This window comes from Heterodontus francisci, chromosome 13 (assembly GCF_036365525.1).
Source record: "Heterodontus francisci isolate sHetFra1 chromosome 13, sHetFra1.hap1, whole genome shotgun sequence".
Taxonomy (NCBI): Eukaryota; Metazoa; Chordata; class Chondrichthyes; order Heterodontiformes; family Heterodontidae; genus Heterodontus; species Heterodontus francisci.
Genome location: NC_090383.1, coordinates 39125014 through 39147304, shown reverse-complemented (window position 1 = coordinate 39147304; position 22291 = coordinate 39125014). Strand labels below are relative to the sequence as shown.

The 22291-nt window shown below is 43.8% G+C and overlaps 1 protein-coding gene across 4 annotated transcripts in view; it reads left to right on the top strand.

The window, feature by feature from the left end:
- The window catches only part of snx14 (sorting nexin 14), a 318752-nt gene that overhangs the window by 201128 nt on the left and 95333 nt on the right, over positions 1-22291 (top strand). For all 4 annotated transcript variants that reach the window (XM_068044682.1, XM_068044680.1, XM_068044681.1 and 1 more), the window contains 3 exons: positions 1278-1461; positions 6370-6447; positions 13579-13679. In XM_068044682.1, the coding sequence (XP_067900783.1) occupies positions 1278-1461; positions 6370-6447; positions 13579-13679 (363 nt within the window). The remainder of the gene's footprint in view (positions 1-1277; positions 1462-6369; positions 6448-13578; positions 13680-22291) is intronic.

Sequence of the window (22291 nt, the reverse complement as noted above, 5' to 3'; positions counted from 1 at the left end):
CCTCTGTTATACTATATAAATCCACGGCGATGTGTAAGCTCTTGGGGAGTAGCACTGGACCGCCTTTAGGTAAGGTGTGCTCTCCCATGATATCATGCAATAAAGTGTTTGTTCTCAACGTCTGAGTCCGGAGAATTTGTTCAACAATTGGGCATAATCTGGATTTTCTCCAACAGATCCACATTGGCTTTCATGAATTCTTAAGCTTTTAGTGGGTTTAAACGGAGTATAAATGCAAATCCTAGTATTCTTTATAGATTCCATAAAATAGCTGTAAACTGTCAAATTTATATCTTCTTTAGAGGGCCCCCACAGTACACATTCCTGCTTGGCACCTTTTGCATAAGTTCTGTAGAATTTGGTTTGTGACAAGTGCAGCTTTCTCAAAAACCGCTTGTTAAGATTGCAGTTGGAATTTATAGACAGTCATGTTTTTGTACTTTTTTTTTTGCAATTTTCTTTTTTGTCCTGATGGTATTGACTCCTGCAGAAGTACAATTCCAAGGGCGTCACCTTCCCTAATTGACCATTGTATATGGGTAGGCTTAGACAGAGTGTTATGGCTTGAAATTCAAAAGTGGGAGGCTTCAAAATGGAGCACTTTCCAGCAGAAATATCCCAGATAGCAATCAGGAACAGGAACTCTAGCTGATCTTTGTCCGGTCTCTCTCCTTTCCCAGCCCCGTTCCCAAGTTCAGGACACTGAGGCCAGTTGTAGCATTGCTATTCCTCCCTTGTTATCTGGAAAGCACAATTCTGCAACATGTGGTATCTATCCACTAGACCAATGGGGAAGCCTCCATACGTTTGAGAATTTTATTTTCATATAGATGAATGTGGTTGTTTTAGTTGAGCTTTTCTTCCCTTTGTATCGCCAACCTTTTCATTAGTTTTATTTTTCTAAAATGCTGCACACACGAGATGGAAATTGATGTTCCGCAATGACTGGTCATCCTAGACATTTAACGCTATCTGCTGCTGCTGCTTGTAACTACTCCTACCAGGAGATCTGCTGTCATGGTGTCACACTTGTCAATCTTGCGCCACCCTCACACATCCACTGTAGCTCATCTGCAACTACTCTGTGACGTCCATCATCCAACTACGCCTTGGTTGACCCCCCTTTCTGCTGCCCTCCACTTTGTCCTTTCGAAAAAAATCTCTCTAGCTTTTCAACTCTGATCAAATGGTTGAAATACTGACATTTTCTTTTCTGGATGCCACTCTATCACCTCTGTGAAAAACTAGCATTTAATGTTCATCCTTGGCTGTTATAGGTTGAAGAAGCAACAATGGTGTCTGAGGATGATTTACTTGAAGAATTGGCTATCACTCCCAATGCTCAGCGTAACCTCTCTGCTTGGAAAATAAGCATTCCATTTGTGGACTCCTTCATTGACAGTAAAAAGGAGAGAATCCCAGTCTTCTGTATTGATGTGCATCGAAATGACGAAGCATCAGGTAAGATGGGTGTATTTCTTCCACTCTTCCTTCCCCTGCCCCATCCCCCTTTGCTAATTTGTGCTGGGATACAGTCTCAGCAATCAGGAACAGGAACCCTGGTTGATTTTTCTCTTGCTTCCTCTCCCTCCCCAAGACCAGTAGCACTGAGGGCACATCACGTGACCACCTTCACATGTAGGTCCTAAGGTTGACCCCAGTCTGTACTGAGTTAGTTGAGTTCAGCTGGGGTAGTGTGGCCTGAGAGTTAGGGAGGTAAGGACTGGCAAGTTTCTACTTCTGATTTTGACAGGGGATCTGTGGTTGAGGTGAGGGTACAATGGTGAGGAGGTGCAACATGGCTGGAGCATCAATGAATGTGGGAAGGAATGTACTTCTTCCTTCATATAAGCAAGGACAGTTTTGATATGTCCAGGACTCCATCTTTATTGTACAAACTGCTGAAATTATTTAAGCAATACTGTGGCCCATTGAATGGGGAAAGCTGATAAATCTTTGGCAAGCCAGAGCTCTAGGGGGTTTCAGGCATATAAAGTTATTTCTATCAGTATAACAAAATAAATTGTTTCTTACCAGATTATGACACAAAATAATGGGAATTGGACCTCCTGGGCTAGTTGAGGGAATGACTATATGGACAAAGTGAAGCCCTATTGCCATACCATGAGGCAAAAAGACACACTTCCAAGACAATGGTTCTTAACATTGGCCTTGGCCAGAAAAGTAAATAACAAATTTTTCTTAATCTATGACAGTTTAAGAAAAAGGCTGTATTACACAATCTCCTACAAGAATTGAACCCTAGTTGGACTGGATATTTAACATAAATAGCTTGTAATTCGCTTCAATAGAGAGACACATGTTGGATGGGGTGGGGGGGAAAGTGGTGAAATACAATCAAGCAGAAGCTTTTTCAGGAAACTTTTTGAAAGTCTGGCCAGGCGGTAAGGTGTACTGGTGTTCCAAAGAACAGATGCTTTGTGATGGAGGAGAAAGTGAAGAGAATGACGTCAGCCATTATTTGAGGAGCAGAGGTCTGACGGACCTCGGCTTTCTCCTGTGTCTTGGTATGAAACATTTGAATTTTTTTAATATATTAAGCAGTAGCTGGGTCAAGGCCCTTAGATTTTTATATTGGAGTCATCACTGCTGTTTCTGATGGGAGTTTCTTTGGTCTTGCTTTGAAAGAGAATTTACAAGACTGGATAGGGGCAAGCATGAGCTAATTATAATTGTAGCAGCCATTAAAGGATGTGTTGGGACAGACAAAATTTCAATATTCTTTATTGAGGTTTAAGCTGGTAACCTATCATCCAGCTTTCCGCACCCAGAGTGAGGTAAGTAATTCATATTGATTACAGAGCTGTTGGGAAAAGTGCTGGATTGATTGAAGAAAACTTGCATCACTTCGTAATTGAGTCACACACGACTCTTATGAAGAATAAGCCATTTACTTCATAATCTGCTCTTAATTTCAAGGAAATTGCACCATTTTGATCAAGAGAGTTTAATATTTAAATAGAATAAACCAAACATGACATAAATTGCAAAGCCATTCTTCTTTATTTTTGAGTGACCTACATTGAAATAGACCCTATGTTAAACCAAAATAGTATTAGTCAGAACTTATGAGTAGCACTTGGCAGATCTTGTAGTTCTTAATTGCACTCTAAGCTTACAAACAAAGCTATCTCTTGTGTGCAGAAAACTGAAATAGAAAATCTGGGCTTTAAGGTGTCCCAGGTTACATTTTTGACAGTTAATTTATTGTATATTTTCTGTCACTGTTAATCCTTTGCAAGACATGGAAATGCCGCCAAGATTCCAGTCAATTGTGCTGCTGAGGAGGCTGAGATTGTTGGGGATAATTCACCAATTCAGCAGTGAACCATCTGAAATATGCAACGTTAAGCCACTATTGGCCATGTGAGCCGCATGGAAGATGGCAGGATCCCCAAAGACACATTGTACAGCGAGCTTGCCACTGGTATCAGACCCACCGGCCGTCCATGTCTCCGCTTTAAAGACGTCTGCAAATGCGACATGAAGTCCTGCGACATTGATCACAAGTCATGGGAGTCAGTTGCCAGCGTTCGCCAGAGCTGGCGGGCAGCCATAAAGACGGGGCTAAAGTGTGGCGAGTCGAAGCGACTTAGCAGTTGGCAGGAAAAAAGACAGAGGCGCAAGGGGAGAGCCAACTGTGTAACAGCCCCGACAAACAAATTTTTCTGCACCTGTGGAAGAGCCTGTCACTCTAGAAGTGGCCTTTATAGCCACTCCAGGCACTGCTCCACACACCACTGACCACCTCCAGGCGCTTACCCATTGTCTCTTGAGATAAGGAGGCCAAAGAAGATTAGTCATTCTGAGACACAAGCAATTGAGTGTGTAGAATATACAATCAAGTTAAACTCCCCTGTTTTGTGTTATTTTTATAAAGCTTGCCATCACACAGTTTGATCCTTTGATAGTGGAAGCTCTAACTGATTCAGCACAGTTGCTGTCACTTGTTCTAAATTGTCACTTATTGTGGATTGCAACTTTAAAATGATTAGACCAGCTGGGCTATGTTACAATTTGAATCCAGCGGAGAGGAAATATTGTGATTGTGATGGGGAATAACTATTGTAACCAGCTGAGGAAGGGGTCTAGGGTTCCCCTCTTGGCCTTTTCCTGGTTTGGCCGTAACCGGGTTTAACTTTTAAAACACAGTTTGTTTTTTTTAGCTTCCCCTCAGTGAGTCCTTGCTCACTGCTCTCTCATTGTAATTGTAAAGGAATCAAACAGGTTTTCTCAGGTTTAAACAAGAAAGGTGTAAGTTTATTAACCTTAAAACTCTAACTCAGTTAAAACTACGCTAGCATGCATATACGATAAGCACACACAAATAGATACAGAGGAGGAGAAAGAGTTAAAGGGAGGGGGGGAATGTTTGAAGTAGTAGATGGAATTCAGTTACTAGTTTTGGGTTGGATGTAAAGTCTTTGATTGAAGTTCAGTCTTCAGTTCTCGTTGGGGCCCAGTGCACACTTTCAAACTTGTTTCGCTGGTACCAGAAGGCTGAAGGGTCTTCTGTCTTGAGGCTTAAGTTACTTCCATGGGTCCCTGGAACTTTGAGTGAGAGAGAGAGACCTTGCTTCTCTTTTGGTCTTCAAAAGCAGTCTGTCTCAAAACCTTTCTGTGAGCACAATTCAGTCAATTCCTAGGTTGGCCAGCAGGTTAGTCATGTGACTAGCTCTTTGTTTGAAACTGCATTTCCTGCGAAGTTTGTTGATTATTCAAAGTTTACCAGGCACACTCTTGGGGAGTGAGGGGTGGGGGGGGGGGGTGGTGGGTTGCTGGCTCTTACACAGATAATGTCTTCCTTCATTCCTTCAATGTCTTTTGATCATCTCTATTGACAAAACCCATCTGACTAATTGAATCAGGGAGTACTTTCATGGTGTCTGTGTGCAGCTGTCTCTCAGAATGCAAATGTGCAGCCATGTTTTCAACCACTGCTCTGGTCTTTTTAAACAAATTATTTTGAATGTCCAGTCAGCGTTCAAATAATATTCAATATGTTTCCATTTGGCAGCTGTGGTTTCTGTCACAACTGACAGTCAGTCTTTAATAATAAAACCTTTACAAAAATAGGAATTAAATAGGATTAAGGACGAGTTGTGAAATTCCAAGTTGTTTTGGGAAGTTACTTTGCCGAGGACGCTATTACAATTACAACTATCTTTCTGCAGTCCCATGCTGAACCATAAAACAGCAGCAGGGGATCAACTCAATTTTTACAAGCTGGGGTACAGCTGATCATCTTTTTGTGCTGGTGATGATGTGTATCTAGACCTCCTCTCCCCCTCTATAGGATAGATCAGAATCTATTTCTACTGATGGGAAAAGCCAGCACAAGGGATGTCAATTTAAAATTAGTGCCATTCAGGAATGAAATCAGGAAGTACCTCTTCACACAAGGGGTTGACGAAATCTGGAATGAACTCTCCAAAAGGCTGTTAATGCTGGCCAATTAAAGCTTTCATGACTGAGATCAATAGATTTGTGGTAGGTAAGGGTATGAAGGGAGATGGAGCAAGGTCGGTAAATGGGGTGTGAAGTACACATCTGCCATGATTGAGTTAGGGGCTAAATGGCCTGCTCTGGTTCATGTGTTTTCCCCCTCTTCCCACCGTTTCCCACTGCCCCTCCCACCTGCCCCCTTTTCCCTGCTGCACCCAAGCTTCTTGTGCTCCCCTTCCCCGTCCAACCCCGCTGGTCTCCACTCCTGGCTTGTCTCCCCCGCTTCTCCTTGCCGCCCCAGCTTCTTTGGCTTCCTCTGCTTCTTGCCCCCGCACTTCTTTTTGGCCCCCCAGCCATTCCTTGTCCCTTGCACCTCCTTGATGTCCCAGCTTCTTTGGCCCCCTTCGCTTCTCCTTGCCCCACACTTTTCTTTGTCCTCCCCCGCTATTCCTTGCCCCCCCCCCCACCCAAATGCTCCTCCTTGCCCCCCCCACCCAAATGCTCCTCCTAGCCTCCCCAACCGCTCCCCCTTCCCCTTCTCTCACCACTTCTCCTCCCAGACCAGTTCTGTTAACATCGACCTGAACCTTGACTCTTTTTTTTCCACTGATGCTGCCAGATCTGAGTATTTTCTTCATTTACATTATTTAGTGAACATCTTTTGTTACCAAAGCTACATCATAGACCAAGTATTTTTACACTATCTGTTTGTTTCTGCAAAACAGCACAGGTTGTTCCTGAATTTATCTTGCTCTCCTTTATGTCTGATCACACAACAGTAGCTGCGCCTTGTAGCGTGTTTAATTATCGCTCCAAGAATTATTCTGGTTCTAACTGTACATTTTAATACATTCCTTCAGTGTTTCCACAGCCCTTATCAGTTATTTCTATCCTGCTTTTCAGAGGGACATGAAAGCTGCTCTGTTTACCGAAGATATTTTGAATTCTATGTCCTGGAGTCAAAACTTACAGAGTTTCATGGTAAAGTATTGATGAAAATGCAATATGCTTAGCAAGTCAGTTCCACTCATGAATTTCAAACAACACAAAAGCAGTAGTTCACTGCTGGTGTATTTTTGAATACTAACCAATTTCTGTCTAGTTATGTCACAAAGATTGATGGGAAAGTAAGTTCTGAAGAGAACATAAGGAGGCCACAAAGGGATCTAGGTAGGTTAAGTGAGTGGTTAAAGATCTGGCAAATGGAGTAAATGTGGGAAAATGTAAAATTGTCCATTTTGGCGGGAAGAATAAAAAAGAAGCGTAGTATCTAAATGGTGAGAGATTGCAGAGCTCTGAGATGCAGAGGGTGTCCTGGTGCATGAATCGCAAAAGGTTAGCATGCAGGTACAGCAAGTAATTAGGAAAGCTAATACAATGTTATCGTTTATTGCGAGGGGAATAGAATACGAAAGTAAGGAGATTATGCTTCAGTTATACAGGGCATTGGTTAGACCACATCTGCAGTATTGTATACAGTATTGGTCTCCTTTAAGGAAGGATGTAAATGCGTTGGAAGCAGTTCAGAGAGGTTTTACTAGACTAATACCTGGAGTGGGCAGGTTGTCTTGAGGAAAGGTTGGACAGGCTAGGCTTGTATCCGCTGGAGTTTAGCACAGTAAGAGGAGACTTGATTGAAACATATAAGATCCTGAGGGGTCTTGACAGGTTAGATGTGGAAAGAGTGGAGGAGTTGCATTACTGGTCAAAGAGGATATCACAGCTGTGCTGAAGGAGGGCACTATGGAGGACTCGAGCAGTGAGGCAATATGGGCAGAACTCAGAAATAGGAAGGGTGCGGTAACAATGTTGGGGCTGTACTACAGGACTCCCAACAGTGAGCGTGAGATAGAGGTACAAATATGTAAACAGATTATGGAAAGATGTAGGAGCAACAGGGTGGTGGTGATAGGAGATTTTAATTTTCCCAACATTGACTGGGATTCACTTAGTGTTAGAGGTCTAGCTGGAGCAGAATTTGTAAGGAGCATCCAGGAGGGTTTTCTAGAGCAGTATGTAAATAGTCCAACTCGGAAAGGGGCCATACTGGACCTGGTGTTGGGGAATGAGCCCGGCCAGGTGGTTGAAGTTTCAGTAGGGGACTACTTTGGGAATAGTGATCACAATTCCGTAAGTTTTTTTTTTCATGGACAAAGACGAGAGTGGTCCTAAAGGAAGAGTGCTAAATTGGGGGAAGGCCAACTATACCAAAATTCGGCGGGAGCTGGGGAATGTAGATTGGGAGCAGCTGTTTGAAGATAAATCCACATTTGATATGTGGGAGGCTTTTAAAGAGAGGTTGATTAGCGTGCAGGAGAGACATGTTCCTGTGAAAATGAGGGATAGAAATGGCAAGATTAGAGAACCATGGATGACAGGTGAAATTGTGAGACCAGCTAAGAGGAAAAAGGAAGCATACGTAAGGTCTAGGCGGCTGAAGAAAGACGAAGCTTTGGAAGAATATCGGGAATGTAGGACCAATCTGAAACGAGGAATTAAGAGGGCTAAAAGGGGTCATGAAATATCTTTAGCAAACAGGGTTAAGGAAAATCCCAAAGCCTTTTATTCATATATAAGGAGCAAGAGGGTAACTAGAGAAAGGATTGGCCCACTCAAGGACAAAAGAGGAAAATTATGCGTGGAGTCAGAAAAAATGGGTGAGATTCTAAACGAGTACTTTGCATCGGTATTCACCGAGGAGAGGGACATGACGGATGTTGAGGTTAGGGACAGATGTTTGATTACTCTCGGTCAAGTCGGCATAAGGAGGGAGGAAGTGTTGGGTATTCTAAAAGGCATTAAGGTGGACAAGTCCCCAGGTCCGGATGGGATCTATCCCAGGTTACTGAGGGAAGCGAGAGAGGAAATAGCTGGGGCCTTAACAGATATCTTTGCAGCATCCTTAAACACGGGTGAGGTCCCGGAGGACTGGAGAATTGCTAATGTTGTCCCCTTGTTTAAGAAGGGTAGCAGGGATAATCCAGGTAATTATAAACCGGTGAGCCTGACGTCAGTGGTAGGGAAGCTGCTGGAGAAGATACTGAGGGATAGGATCTATTCCCATTTGGAAGAAAATGGGCTTATCAGTGATAGGCAACATGGTTTTGTGCAGGGAAGGTCATGTCTTACCAACTTAATAGAATTCTTTGAGGAAGTGACAAAGTTGATTGATGAGGGAAGGGCTGTAGATGTCATATACATGGACTTCAGTAAGGCGTTTGATAAGGTTCCCCATGGCAGGTTGATGGAGAAAGTGAAGTCGCATGGGGTCCAGGGTGTACTAGCCAGATGGATAAAGAACTGGCTGGGCAACAGGAGACAGAGAGTAGCAGTGGAAGGGAGTTTCTCAAAATGGAGACGTGTGACTAGTGGTGTTCCACAGGGATACGTGCTGGGACCACTGTTGTCTGTGATATACATAAATGATTTGGAGGAAAGTGTAGGTGGTCTGATTAGCAAGTTTGCAGACGACACTAAGATTGGTGGAGTAGCAGATAGTGAAGGGGACTGTCAGACAATACAGCAGAATATAGATAGATTGGAGAGTTGGGCAGAGAAATGGCAGATTGAGTTCAATCCGGGCAAATGCGAGGTGATGCATTTTGGAAGATCCAATTCAAGAGTGAACTATACAATAAATGGAAAAGTCCTGGGGAAAATTGATGTACAGAGAGATTTGGGTGTTCAGGTCCATTGTTCCCTGAAGGTGGCAACGCAGGTCAATAGAGTGGTCAAGAAGGCATACGGCATGCTTTCCTTCATCGGACGGGGTATTGAGTACAAGATTTGGCAGGTCATGTTACAGTTGTATAAGACTTTGGTTCGGCCACATTTGGAATACTGCGTGCAGTTCTGGTCACCACATTACCAAAAGGATGTGGATGCTTTGGAGAGGGTGCAGAGGAGGTTCACCAGGATGTTGCCTGGTATGGAGGGCGCTAGCTATGAAGAGAGGTTGAGTAGATTAGGATTATTTTCATTAGAAAGACGGAGGTTGAGGGGGGACCTGATTGAGGTGTACAAAATCATGAGAGGTATAGACAGGTTGGATATCAAGAAGCCTTTTCCCAGAGTGCGGGATTCAATTACTAGGGGGCACGAGTTGAAAGTGAAAGGGGAAAAGTTTAGGGGGGATATGCGTGGAAAGTTCTTTACGCAGAGGGTGGTGGGTGCCTGGAATGCGTTGCCAGCGGAGGCGGTAGACGCAGGCACGATAGCGTCTTTTAAGATGTATCAAGACAGATACATGAATGGGCAGGAAGCAAAGAGATACAGACCCTTAGAAAATAGGCGACATGTTTACAAAGGACAAAGAAAATTACAGCACAGGAACAGGCCCTTCGGCCCTCCAAGCCTACGCCGATCCAGATCCTCTATCTAAACATGTCGCCTATTTTCTAAGGGTCTGTATCTCTTTGCTTCCTGCCCATTCATGTATCTGTCTCGATACATCTTAAAAGACGCTATCGTGCCTGCGTCTACCGCCTCCGCTGGCAACGCGTTCCAGACACCCACCACCCTCTGCGTAAAGAACTTTCCACGCATATCCCCGCTAAACTTTGCCCCTTTCATTTTGAACTCGTGCCCCCTAGTAATTGAATCCCGCACTCTGGGAAAAGGCTTCTTGATATCCAACCTGTCTATACCCCTCATGATTTTGTACACCTCAATCAGGTCCCCCCTCAACCTCCGTCTTTCTAATGAAAATAATCCTAATCTACTCAACCTCTCTTCATAGCTAGCGCCCTCCATACCAGGCAACATCCTGGTGAACCTCCTCTGCACCCTCTCCAAAGCATCCACATCCTTTTGGTAATGTGGCGACCAGAACTGCACGCAGTATTCCAAATGTGGCCGAACCAAAGTCCTATAGAACTGTAACATGACCTGCCAACTCTTGTACTCAATACCCCGTCCGATGAAGGAAAGCATGCCGTATGCCTTCTTGACCACTCTGTTGACCTGCGTTGCCACCTTCAGGGAACAATGGACCTGAACACCCAAATCTCTCTGTACATCAATTTTCCCCAGGACTTTTCCATTTACTGTATAGTTCACTCTTGAATTGGATCTTCCAAAATGCATCACCTCGCATTTGCCCTGATTGAACTCCATCTGCCATTTCTCTGCCCAACTCTCCAATCTATCTATATTCTGCTACTCCACCAATCTTAGTGTCATCTGCAAACTTGCTAATCAGACCACCTATACTTTCCTCCAAATCATTTATGTGTATCACAAACAACAGTGGTCCCAATATGGATCCCTGTGGAACACCGCTAGTTACACGTCTCCATTTTGAGAAACTCCCTTCCATTGCTACTCTCTGTCTCCTGTTGCCCAGCCAGTTCTTTATCCATCTAGCTAGTACACCTTGGACCCCATGCGCCTTCACTTTCTCCATCAACTTACCATGGGGAACCTTATCGAACACCTTACTGAAGTCCATGTATATGACATCTGCAGCCCTTCCCTCATCAATCAACTTTGTCACTTCCTCAAAGAATTCTATTAAGTTGGTAAGACATGACCTTCCCTGCACAAAAGCATGTTGCCTATCACTGATAAGCCCATTTTCTTCCAAATGGGAATAGATCCTATCCCTCAGTATCTTCTCCAGCAGCTTCCCTACCACTGACGTCAGGCTCACCGGTCTATATTTACCTGGATTATCCCTGCTACCCTTCTTAAACAAGGGGACAACATTAGCAATTCTCCAGTCCTCCGGGACCTCACCCATATTTAAGGATGCTGCAAAGATATCGGTTAAGGCCCCAGCTATTTCCTCTCTCGCTTCCCTCAGTAACCTGGGATAGATCTCATCCGGACCTGGGGACTTGTCCACCTTAACGCCTTTTAGAATACCCAACACCTCCTCCCTCCTTGTGCCGACTTGACCGAGAGTAATCAAACATCTGTCCCTAACCTCAACATCCGTCATGTCCCTCTCCTCGGTGAATACCGATGCAAAGTACTCGTTTAGAATCTCACCCATTTTCTCTGACTCCACGCATAACTTTCCTCCTTTGTCCTTGAGTGGGCCAATCCTTTCTCTAGTTACCCTCTTGCTCCTTATATATGAATAAAAGGCTTTGGGATTTTCCTTAACCCTGTTTGCTAAAGATATTTCATGACCCCTTTTAGCCCTCTTAATTCCTCGTTTCAGATTGCGCCTACAATCCCGATATTCTTTCAAAGCTTCGTCTTTCTTCAGCCGCCGAGACCTTATGTATGCTTCCTTTTTCCTCTTAGCTGGTCTCACAATTTCACCTGTCATCCATGGTTCCCTAATCTTGCCATTTCTATCCCTCATTTTCATAGGACCATGTCTCTCCTGCACGCTAATCAACCTCTCTTTAAAAGCCTCCCACATATCAAATGTGGATTTACCTTCAAACAGCTGCTCCCAATCTACATTCCCCAGCTCCTGCCGAATTTTGGTATAGTTGGCCTTCCCCCAATTTAGCACTCTTCCTTTAGGACCACTCTCGTCTTTGTCCATGAGTATTCTAAAACTTACGGAATTGTGATCACTATTCCCAAAGTAGTCCCCTACTGAAACGTCAACCACCTGGCCGGGCTCATTCCCCAACACCAGGTCCAGTATGGCCCCTTCCCGAGTTGGACTATTTACATACTGCTCTAGAAAACCCTCCTGGATGCTCCTTACAAATTCTGCTCCATCTGGACCTCTAACACTAAGTGAATCCCAGTCAATGTTGGGAAAATTAAAATCTCCTATCACCACCACCCTGTTGCTCCCACATCTTTCCATAATCTGTTTACATATTTGTACCTCTATCTCACGCTCACTGTTGGGAGGCCTGTAGTACAGCCCCAACATTGTTACAGCACAGCTGAAGGATCTGGATCGGCGCAGGCTTGGAGGGCCGAAGGGCCTGTTCCTGTGCTGTAATTTTCTTTGTTCTTTGAAAGCATGTTTCCTCTTGTGGGAGAATCTAGAACTCGGGGTCACTGTTTACAAATAAGGGGTCGCCCATTTAAGACAAAGATGAGGAGAATTATTTTCTCTGAGGGTCGTGAGTCATTGGAACTCTCTTCCTCAAAAGGCAGTGGAAGCAGAGTCTTTGAATATTTTTAATTCGGAGGTAGATAGATTCTTGATAAGCAAGGGAGATTATTGAGGGTAGGCGGGAATGTGGACTTGAGGTTGCACTCAGATCAGCCATGAACTTGCTGAATGGCAGAGCAGGCTTGAGGGGCTGAGTGGTTGTCTTCTCCGATTCGTATGAATTTTGTTTCCTATGTACATCCAGTTTTTGAGTTGGTGAGAGTTAAATTTACATACTTTTCCATTGAGTTTTGAATTTATGGGCAAGCGCCATCAAACCATATTTTGTAGGATAATTAATAAAATATTTGTTGAGGAACTTGATATAATGGGAAACTGTCAAGAATGAGAGGGAAAAGTGCAAGTCTAGGGAAGCATTGCTGACCATTAGTTAAACTACATGTGGAACTTCCTGTACCAAAGGCATAGCCAGTTAAAAAGTTCCAAGAGTGCACTTCTAGATCCTGGATTGTTTCTCCATTGTACTAAGTACTGACTTGATTGAAGCGTTCAAAATGAAACTTTGGCCAGATCTTGATTAAGCAGGGAGTTGCGCAATATTGCGCTTGAGGTAGGAAAATGTGTTTATAAACTAGTTAGATTGAGCAAGCTGAGTGGGCTGAATGATCTTTATTTAGCCCTTATTTCTTATGAATTAGCTCAGTTCAGAAATTAAAAACACTTCACAGCTAATCACTATCAAGAGTATGTAAGTTGCAAAACACCCAAGTTCCTAAACAGTAGCAAAATACTGCAGATGTTGGAGATCTGAAAAGCAGAAAATGCTGGAAATACTCAACAAATACTCAACAAAATACTCCACAGCATCTGTGGAGAGAAAAACAGAGTTAATGTTCTGATGAAAGGTCACAGACCTGAAATGTTAACTCTGTTTTTCTTTCCACCGATGCTGCCTGACCTGAGTATTTTCAACATTTTCTGTTTTTGAGCCAAGTGTTTTGCTAATGGTTTATCTCAGTAGCTGGAAAACTATAAGGATGCATATCCATCAGCAATTCACTTGCTGGTTTGTGTTTTAGGATCATTCCCGGATGCGCAGCTTCCTTCAAAGAAACTCATTGGATCCAAGAACTTCGATTTCCTAAACTCTAAGCGAGAGGAGTTTCAGGAATACCTGCAGGTACATCAAATTTAACTTATCCATGCATTTGAACATTGTTTCAGTACTGAGCATGACTAAAAGCAGTCAGGTTAATTATATTATCTTAAATTGAGTTAAGGTGCCTGATGGCACTACTGCGAGTGAGTTCCACATCAAAAATGCATTTGAGTTACAGAGCATGTCCAAAAATTGAAGTATCTATGCACTAATCTTCAAGATATTATTTATTTGATAATGTCTCTTCCTCCAATTATTGTTGCTCCCCACATTGTGGCTCCTTTCTGACACTTTGCACAAATGTGTGTGTTTGTGGTTAATCTACATGGTAATTATTAAGGGCACTGAAGCTAATTGTAGAGCTTCTATTGCCACTCTGGTTGAAGGCCTTATTTAGTTGTGTAAGACTGTAAATGGTAGGGATAATGTACGGTTGAGGGTTTGAACCTGGAACCTTCCTGACAGTATGACTCAATATGGATCCCCAAGATAGTAAATTAACTTTGAACTCTCAAAATCTGCATTATAGAGATGGTGATTTTGCCCATCTTGTTTCATCTGTCCAGAAATAGAAACCATCACAGCCCCCATTTAGCACAACAATGATTAAAGATTTCACCTTCACCTGGAATGCCCGTTAGCTGATGAAATTTTTCCTGGTGTTAGTCTTACGCTGTCTTTCTTCACTCGCAACCTAGACCTCCTTGCTAGCATTTAGCATCATGCGATTCTAGAAGGTTCCCTCTCCCAGTTCCAAACATAAAGAGCTCAGTTCGTCCCTTTTGCTCTCCTAGCTCTTTCCTCAGATGCTGGGTATCAGCTGTGTGGCTATTCTTTGCAATGGTTGTAAGGTTTGAATATTTCCCTTGTGTTTAAATGACTGAAACGCGACAAAGTATTGAAAATGAGATCCAACCAAAGCATTGTATTGCTTCAGCTTGACATCCTCTAACTTATACACTCCTGCTTAATTAATAAGTTCAGTATTCTGTTGAATACTGCTAGACATTGATTTAATATATTAAGTAGTGAGTCTATTGGCACTTCATAATCCATTTCAGCATCACCTTAATTTGGTTCTGGCAGGGGTGTGGGAACCAGGAGGAAATATCAGAGAGGAATACCAAGGTGCACAGAATACTGGGAGAGGTAGATAGCACTGGACGAGAGAATAATAAGTTATTTGGTGGGGTCAGAGTAAGGGAGAAAGTAATAAAGTCTAAATCAGGGTTAATGTGCATGTATACAAATGCATGGAGTGTTCTTAAGATTGGTGAGTTACAGGTGCAGATTGACATGTGGAGATATGATGATGTGGCTATGACAAAGACCTGGCTCAAAGAAGAGCAAGACTGGTATTGAATATTCCTGGATACAAGGTGTTTTAAAAGGAAGCTGAACTTGTACACAGAACAGGAAAGCAGCAGGCGTTTGACCTCCTCAGAGCAACTCTTGGAATGACAAGGGACACTCTATGTCTGGACATGTGACCTGTTGAGGAAGGTTTTACTTTCACCTTGGACCATTTAAAAAGGCATTTGAAATTTAATTTTTGACCTGCCTGGAGATCAGAAAGGAAGACCCAGAAAAAGTGTTACTTCTCTCCCTCAAGGAACACTGCATCTCTTGAGAAGAAACCCGGTATTTCAAAGGTGGCAGACTCCTATTGCCTCCTATCTCTGAAGAATCCCTGCATTAAGTGTGGTTCCTGTTGCCTCCTGTGCGTTAAGAAATCCTGAAATCTGAAGAAATCTTCCACTGCTATACTGCTGTTGTAAGACCTAAGCAGACCTGTTGCTACACTCCTGATGGAAGACCTATGTGAAGCCTGCTGCAGTTTAATTGCCTTGAATGCCTACGCATCATAGACTGTTCATCACCCTTGCCTGGAGAGACTTTGAGTGGCATCCGACTATTTGACTCTGGGACACCTCACCAAACCGAAGAACTTCCTACCAGAAAGTTATTTTATTATTCCTTTTATTCCTATTAAACAGCTGTAAACCAAAATCCTTTTCACCCCCCCCGGTTAACTGTTTTTTTTTTTGAATGTATGTGTGTGTGCATGAGGGCTAGGGAAATGAGGAGCTTTCTGTATGTAGATTTATCTCCTTACTGGTTAAGACTTGTTTTTATAATAAGTAGTTCATTTTGTTGTTGATTAAAGAAATCTGGTTGGTGTGCTTTATTGTGGGGGGCAAATAGAGTATGTAATTGGCTGTTCTTCGGTAAGTAGGAAAATTTATTGATATGTTGTGACGTGTGGAGAAGTGGAACTGAATTAACAGTGCATTCCTCCTGCCTCGGTTGTGACGATGGAAAAGGAGAAAGAACAATCCAGAGTAAGAATAATTAACTGGGGAAAGCCAACTTCAATGTGGTAAGAACTGGGGTGAATAAATTGGTGTCAAAGTTTGGCAAGAAAAACGGTAGCTGAACAATGGGCTACCTTCAAAGAAGAGATAATCCGGGCGCAGTCAAGATGTGTTTCCTCGAAGGGGAAAAGTAGGGTAAACAAATTCAGTGCTCCCTGGGTGACAAAAGAGGTAGAGATTAAGATAAAGAAGAAAAAGTATGCTTACGGTAGATGCCAGGTAGAAAATAAGATTGAGAACTAGGCTAAATATGGACGGTCCAGAGGGGAAGTGAAAAAGCAAATAAGAGAAGCAAAGAGACAGCATGAAAAGAGACTTGCAGGTAACCTAAAAGGGAATCCCAAAGTTTTCAATAGTCACTTCTTTGGCCTTTTTATCTCGAGAGACAATGGGTAAGCGCCTGGAGGTGGTCAGTGATGTGTGGAGCAGCGCCTGGAGTGGCTATAAAGGGCAATTCTAGAGTGACTGGCTCTTCCACAGGTGTTGCAGAAAAATTTGTTTGTCGGGGCTGTTACACAGTTGGCTCTCCCCTTGCGCCTCTGTCTTTTTTCCTACTAACTGCTAAGTCTCTTCGACTCGCCACACTTTAGCCCTGCCTTTATGGCTGCCCGCCAGCTCTGGCGAACGCTGGCAACTGACTCCCATGACTTGTGATCAATGTCACAGGACTTCATGTCGCGTTTGCAGACGTCTTTAAAGCGGAGACATGGACGGCCGGTGGGTCTGATACCAGTGGCGAGCTCGCTGTACAATGTGTCTTTGGGGATCCTGCCATCTTCCATGTGGCTCACATGGCCAAGCCATCTCAAGCGTCGCTGACTCAGTAGTGTGTATAAGCTGGGGATGTTGGCCGCCTCGATGACTTCTGTGTTGGAGATACGGTCCTGCCACCTGATGCCAAGTATTCTCCGGAGGCAGCGAAGATGGAATGAATTGAGATTTCGCTCTTGGCTGACATACGTTGTCCAGGCCTCGCTGCCATAGAACAAGGTACTGAGGACACAGGCTTGATACACTCGGACTTTTGTGTTCCGTGTCAGTGCGCCATTTTCCCACACTCTCTTGGCCAGTCTGGAAATAACAGTGGAAGCCTTTCCCATGCGCTTGTTGATTTCTGCATCTAGAGACAGGTTACTGGTGATAGTTGAGCCTAGGTAGGTGAACTCTTGAACCACTTCCAGAGCGTGGTCGCCAATATTGATGGATGGAGCAATTCTGACGTCCTGCCCCATGATGTTCATTTTCTTGAGGCTGATGGTTAGGCCAAATTCATTGCAGGCAGCCGCAAACCTGTCGATGAGACTCTGCAGGCACTCTTCAGTGTGAGATGTTAAAGCAGCATCGTCAGCAAAGAGGAGTTCCCTGATGAGGACTTTCCGTACTTTGGACTTCGCTCTTAGACGGGCAAGGTTGAACAACCTGCCCCCTGATCTTGGTGGAGGAAAATTCCTTCTTCTGAAGACTTGAACGCATGTGAAAGCAGCAGGGAGAAGAAAATCCCAAAAAGTGTGGGTGCGAGAACACAGCCCTGTTTCACGCCATTCAGGATAGGAAAGGGGTCTGATGAGGAGCCACCATGTTGAATTGTGCCTTTCATATTGTCATGAAATGAGGTGATGATACTTCGTAGCTTTGGTGGGCATCCAATCTTTTCTAGTATTCTGAAGAGACCACATCTGCTGACGACGTCAAAGCTTTGGTGAGATCAATTAAAGCAATGTAGAGGGGCATCTGTTGTTCGCGGCATTTCTCCTGTATCTGACGAAGGGAGAACAGCATGTCAACGGTCGATCTCTCTGCACGAAAGCCACACTGTGCCTCAGGGTAGACACGCTCGGCCAGCTTCTGGAGCCTGTTTAGAGCGACTCGAGCAAAGACTTTCCCCACTGTGCTGAGCAGGAGATTCCACGGTAGTTGTTGCAGTCACCACGGTCACCTTTGTTTTTATAGTCGTATAAATAGTAAAAAGGTGGTAAAAGAAGGAATTGGGCTGATTAGGGAACAAAAAGGAGATTTATGCATGGAGGCAGAGGGCATAGCTGAGGTATTAAATGAATACTTTGCATTTGTCTTTACCAAGGAAGAAGATGCAACCCCGGCAATGGTGAAAGAGAAGGTAACTCAGGCACTAGAAGGGTTTAAAATTGATGAGGACGTATTTTATAGGCTTGGTGGATAAAGCACCAGGGCTGGATGAGATGCAGGCAAGGATACTGAGGGAAGTTAGGGTGGAAATTGCGGAGGCACTGGCCATAATTTTCAGTCTTCCTTTGACTCGGAGTGGTACCAGAGGACTGAGAATTGCAAATGTTACACCCTTGTTCAGAAAAGGGTGTAAAGATAATCCCAGCAACTACAGGCCAGTCAGTTTAACTTAATTGAAGATGATCGTGTACATCAACACCTTGTTTTTATACAGCGTCTTTAACATAACGTCCCAAGGCGCTTCACAGGCATTATAAGACAAAGTATGAAACCGAGCCATGTAAGGACATATTAGGTCAACTGGCCAAAAGCTCGATCCAAGAGGTAGATTGTTAGGAGCATCTTAAAGAAGGTAAGTAAAGTAGAGAGGCAGGGAGGTAAAGGGAGGGAATTCCACAGCTTGGGGCCTAGTCAGCTGAAGGCATGGCTACCAAGTGGAGCGATTAAAATCGGTGATGCTGAAGAGGCCAGATGTCTTGGAGGGTTGTAGGGCTGGAGGAGATTACAGTGATGGGGAGGGATGAGACTATTGGAGGGATTTGAAAACAAGGATAAAGTATTACTTAATCAGGAACCAGTGCAGGGCAATGAGCACAGGAATGATGTGTGATTGTCAGATTCATTGAGTCATTGAGCTCCAATACGCTGATGACGCTACAGTAAGTGCTGTGTTGGAAGTGGGTTTTCAGAGAATCATCTACGTATTTACTGAGTCATATGAGAAGATGGAATTTACACTCAACATTCAGAAGACCAAAGTCCTCCATCAGCAAGCTCCAAATATACATGCCCCAGCCCCATTGATTAAGATTCATGATGAATGCCTGGAAAATGTGGAGCATTCCAGTATCTTGGAAGTTATCTTTTACAGAAGGCTAACATTGATGAAGAAATCCAGCATCGCCTGAAATTTGCTAGTGCAGCCTTTGGCCACCTGAGGAAGCGCGTGTTTGAAGATCACAACATCAAAACTGAAACCAAACTCATGGTCTACCATGCGATCGTGATCCCTACCTTACAGTACATGGACAATATATAGGAGGTACCTCAAAGCACCGGAGTCATTTCATCAACGCTGCTTGCGGAAGATCCTACCTATCAAGTGGGAGGACAGGCACACCAACATCAATGTTGTCTCACAAGCAGGCACCTCAATGCATCAAGGCTATGATTTATCTGTCAACAGCTTTGTTGGGTTGGTCATATAGTTGGGATGTCAGATACCTGGCTCCCAGAGCAGGTCACCTTCTCCCAGCTCAGTCAGGGCAGACGCACCAGAGGAGGACAAAAGAAGTGCTTCAAGGATGTGCTGAAAGCCAACATGAAGAAATGCAACTTTAACATCAAGTCCTAAAAGACCATCGCCTTGGACTGAACCAGATGGAGGCAGAGTCTGTGGGAAAGATTTGAGACCCAACAACGACAAAATGAAGAGGAAAAGCGAGAACAGCGGAAAGAACAAGCCATGACCTGAACTAATAATACACGACCAGACATCCCACATGACAGCAAATGCCCTACGTGCTATAAAATCTGTAAATCCCGAATCATCCTCATCAGCCATCTTAGGACTCGTGGAGGACAATCATCCTCACCTGTGAGGGATAGCCAATAATATAATGGTTGAACGGGACTTGGTGCGAGTTAGGACACAGGCAGCAGAGTTTTGGATGACGGCAAGTTTATAGAGGGTAGAACCTGGGAGGCTGGTCTAAGATCTCGCATTGTAGATCTACTATTGTAAATCTCTGGCACTGCAGGGCATGACTTTCTGGATTGCTGCTGTAAACTGAACCTTTATTATCGACTCCCTCCAGTTGCACACTGTGCATGCTACACCAAGCATGTATGGTGACCTAAAATGAACAATACACTACATCCCTCCTCTTCTTGGTAAATGAGTTTCAATAGTTTGCTTACATTGTTCTGTTTGGACATCAGTTTGTAACATAGTCGCTTAAATATGGCAGACGTTTCTGCTCACGAGTAGGATATCGACGCGAGACATCAGGTGTTGTCTCATTTAACTTGTGTTTCATGAAGTGTCGATGTCTGGATTGGACGCAGTGCTTGCAGATGGTTGTTTGGTATGTGTGATGATTTGCGAACCATGCTTAGCAGCGATCAGTGATCCTTTTGTGTTGGTCACAACAAATGGCTGGATGTCACAGGGGGTTGTTTGCTTTCCAACATAACCATCATGTTTTACAAGCACTTTATCTCCTGGCTTTAGAGCTGTCGTTTTGAATTTCATGTTTTGCTCTGCGCTGCTTTCATGCAATCTTTCTGTTCTCAATCATGTTCGCCTACATGTTGATCGTTAGCTTTGCAGGGTAGCTCAGGAAGACGTGTATAGGTAGGGTGAGCGTAGCTGGAGGCTTTACAGTGGTTGAATGAAGAGTCGCTCTGTAATTGCGAAGAAAACAATACAACTCTTGCTTACATGAGTTGCTCTCAGCAGTAGCTGTTACGGATCACTTTTTTTATGGTACGCAGGAATGTCTCAACTACTCCATTAGTTGTTGGCCAACAAGGTGTGATTTTCTTTTTTGGTGAGTGAAGCCCAGCTAGTTCGCGAATTTACTGAACTCATCACTGTTGAATGGGGGTCCATTGTTGCTTCTCACCATTTGTAGAACTACAAACAAAGCAAAATTTGGGATGTCTGCTTACGCTGAGGTAGATGTAACTATGTCTACGACTGGAAATCTGCTGTAGTCATCACTGACCACAAACAAGTGCTCATTAGTGGGCAAGTCTGCAAAGTCTACACTAACTTCAGTCCATGGGCCTGCAGCTAACTCAGACATGTTGAGCGGATCACAAAGATTTGACGTTGTTGTTTGACATGGCAAATATTTATTTTGTGCTGCACCATTGGGTCAATTCCCCGGAGCCTTGTCTTTTCCCGAAGAAGTTGCTTGGTTTTTCCTGGTGATCCTCATGTGCTACTTCTACAACACATTCTGTCAATGACTGCAGAATGATAATGCAGTTGCTGCGTAACGCGAGATCAGAAGTGGTTGCAACTGTGAGTTTATATCGAACACTGTCAAGACCTTGTAGCATGTGTGCAGTTTTGTTTCTAGACGCTCCCTCAATCGCGTCTTTCCAATTTTGAGATTCCATAGCTGTGGTCCATAGCTGCAATGCTTCATCTTATTTTGATGTCAGTTAATTTTAGCAACTTTGGCGCTGTGTTTATGCCCACATAGATAAGATGCTGTTCGGCAGTCTGTCCTTTGCAACTAGCAGGACTGATTGTCGGCAAAGGATGGCGCGAAAGGTGGTCCGCTGGGTTAAGCTTGCCTGGCTGATATTCGACATGGAACTTGTACTCTTGTAGTTCTGAGTATCCAACGCGCTAATCAAGTAGCTGGCTTGCTATGCGAATTGTTGAAGAGGCTCACTATTAGCCTATGATCGGTTATCACTTCAAACTCGCTTTCATGCAAGTGGAAATGAAGATGCAGGATGCTCCATATGATTGAGAGTGCTTCTCTCTGTTTGTGAATCTCATGTCTGTGGGTGTTAAAGATCTGCTTGCCATCGTGGCAACTGATGGGTCACCTGCTTTGTCCTTCTGTACGAGAACTGCACCAAAGCCAACCAGGTTCACATCCACGACTAGTTGGGTGGTCTTTCTTGGGGTCGAAGTTGGCATTTTTGCAACTTGCTGACCACCATTGTTTGATTTGATGTACTGCCTGCTTGTACGATTTAGTCCACTCCCACTGGGTCTGTTTTGTCATAAGTAAGGGGGCAGGCAGTGTAGCGAGGTCAGGAATGAAAGGACTGCAGTATGTGATGAGCCCTAGTGGACTCTGGCCATCATGCATATTCGTAGGATCTGCTTTTACAATGACCTTGACTTTCCGTGAATCAGGTGAAACTACTTCACTGCAGAAATTGTGACCAAATCATTCGATTCTGCTTTCATTGAACAGACATTTGTCTTTGTTCAGGGTGAGGTTGCATTCTTTAAAATGTTATAGGCATGTCTCGAGTTCACTTTCAGTGTGACCATTGATGAGAATGTCATCGCTGATATTC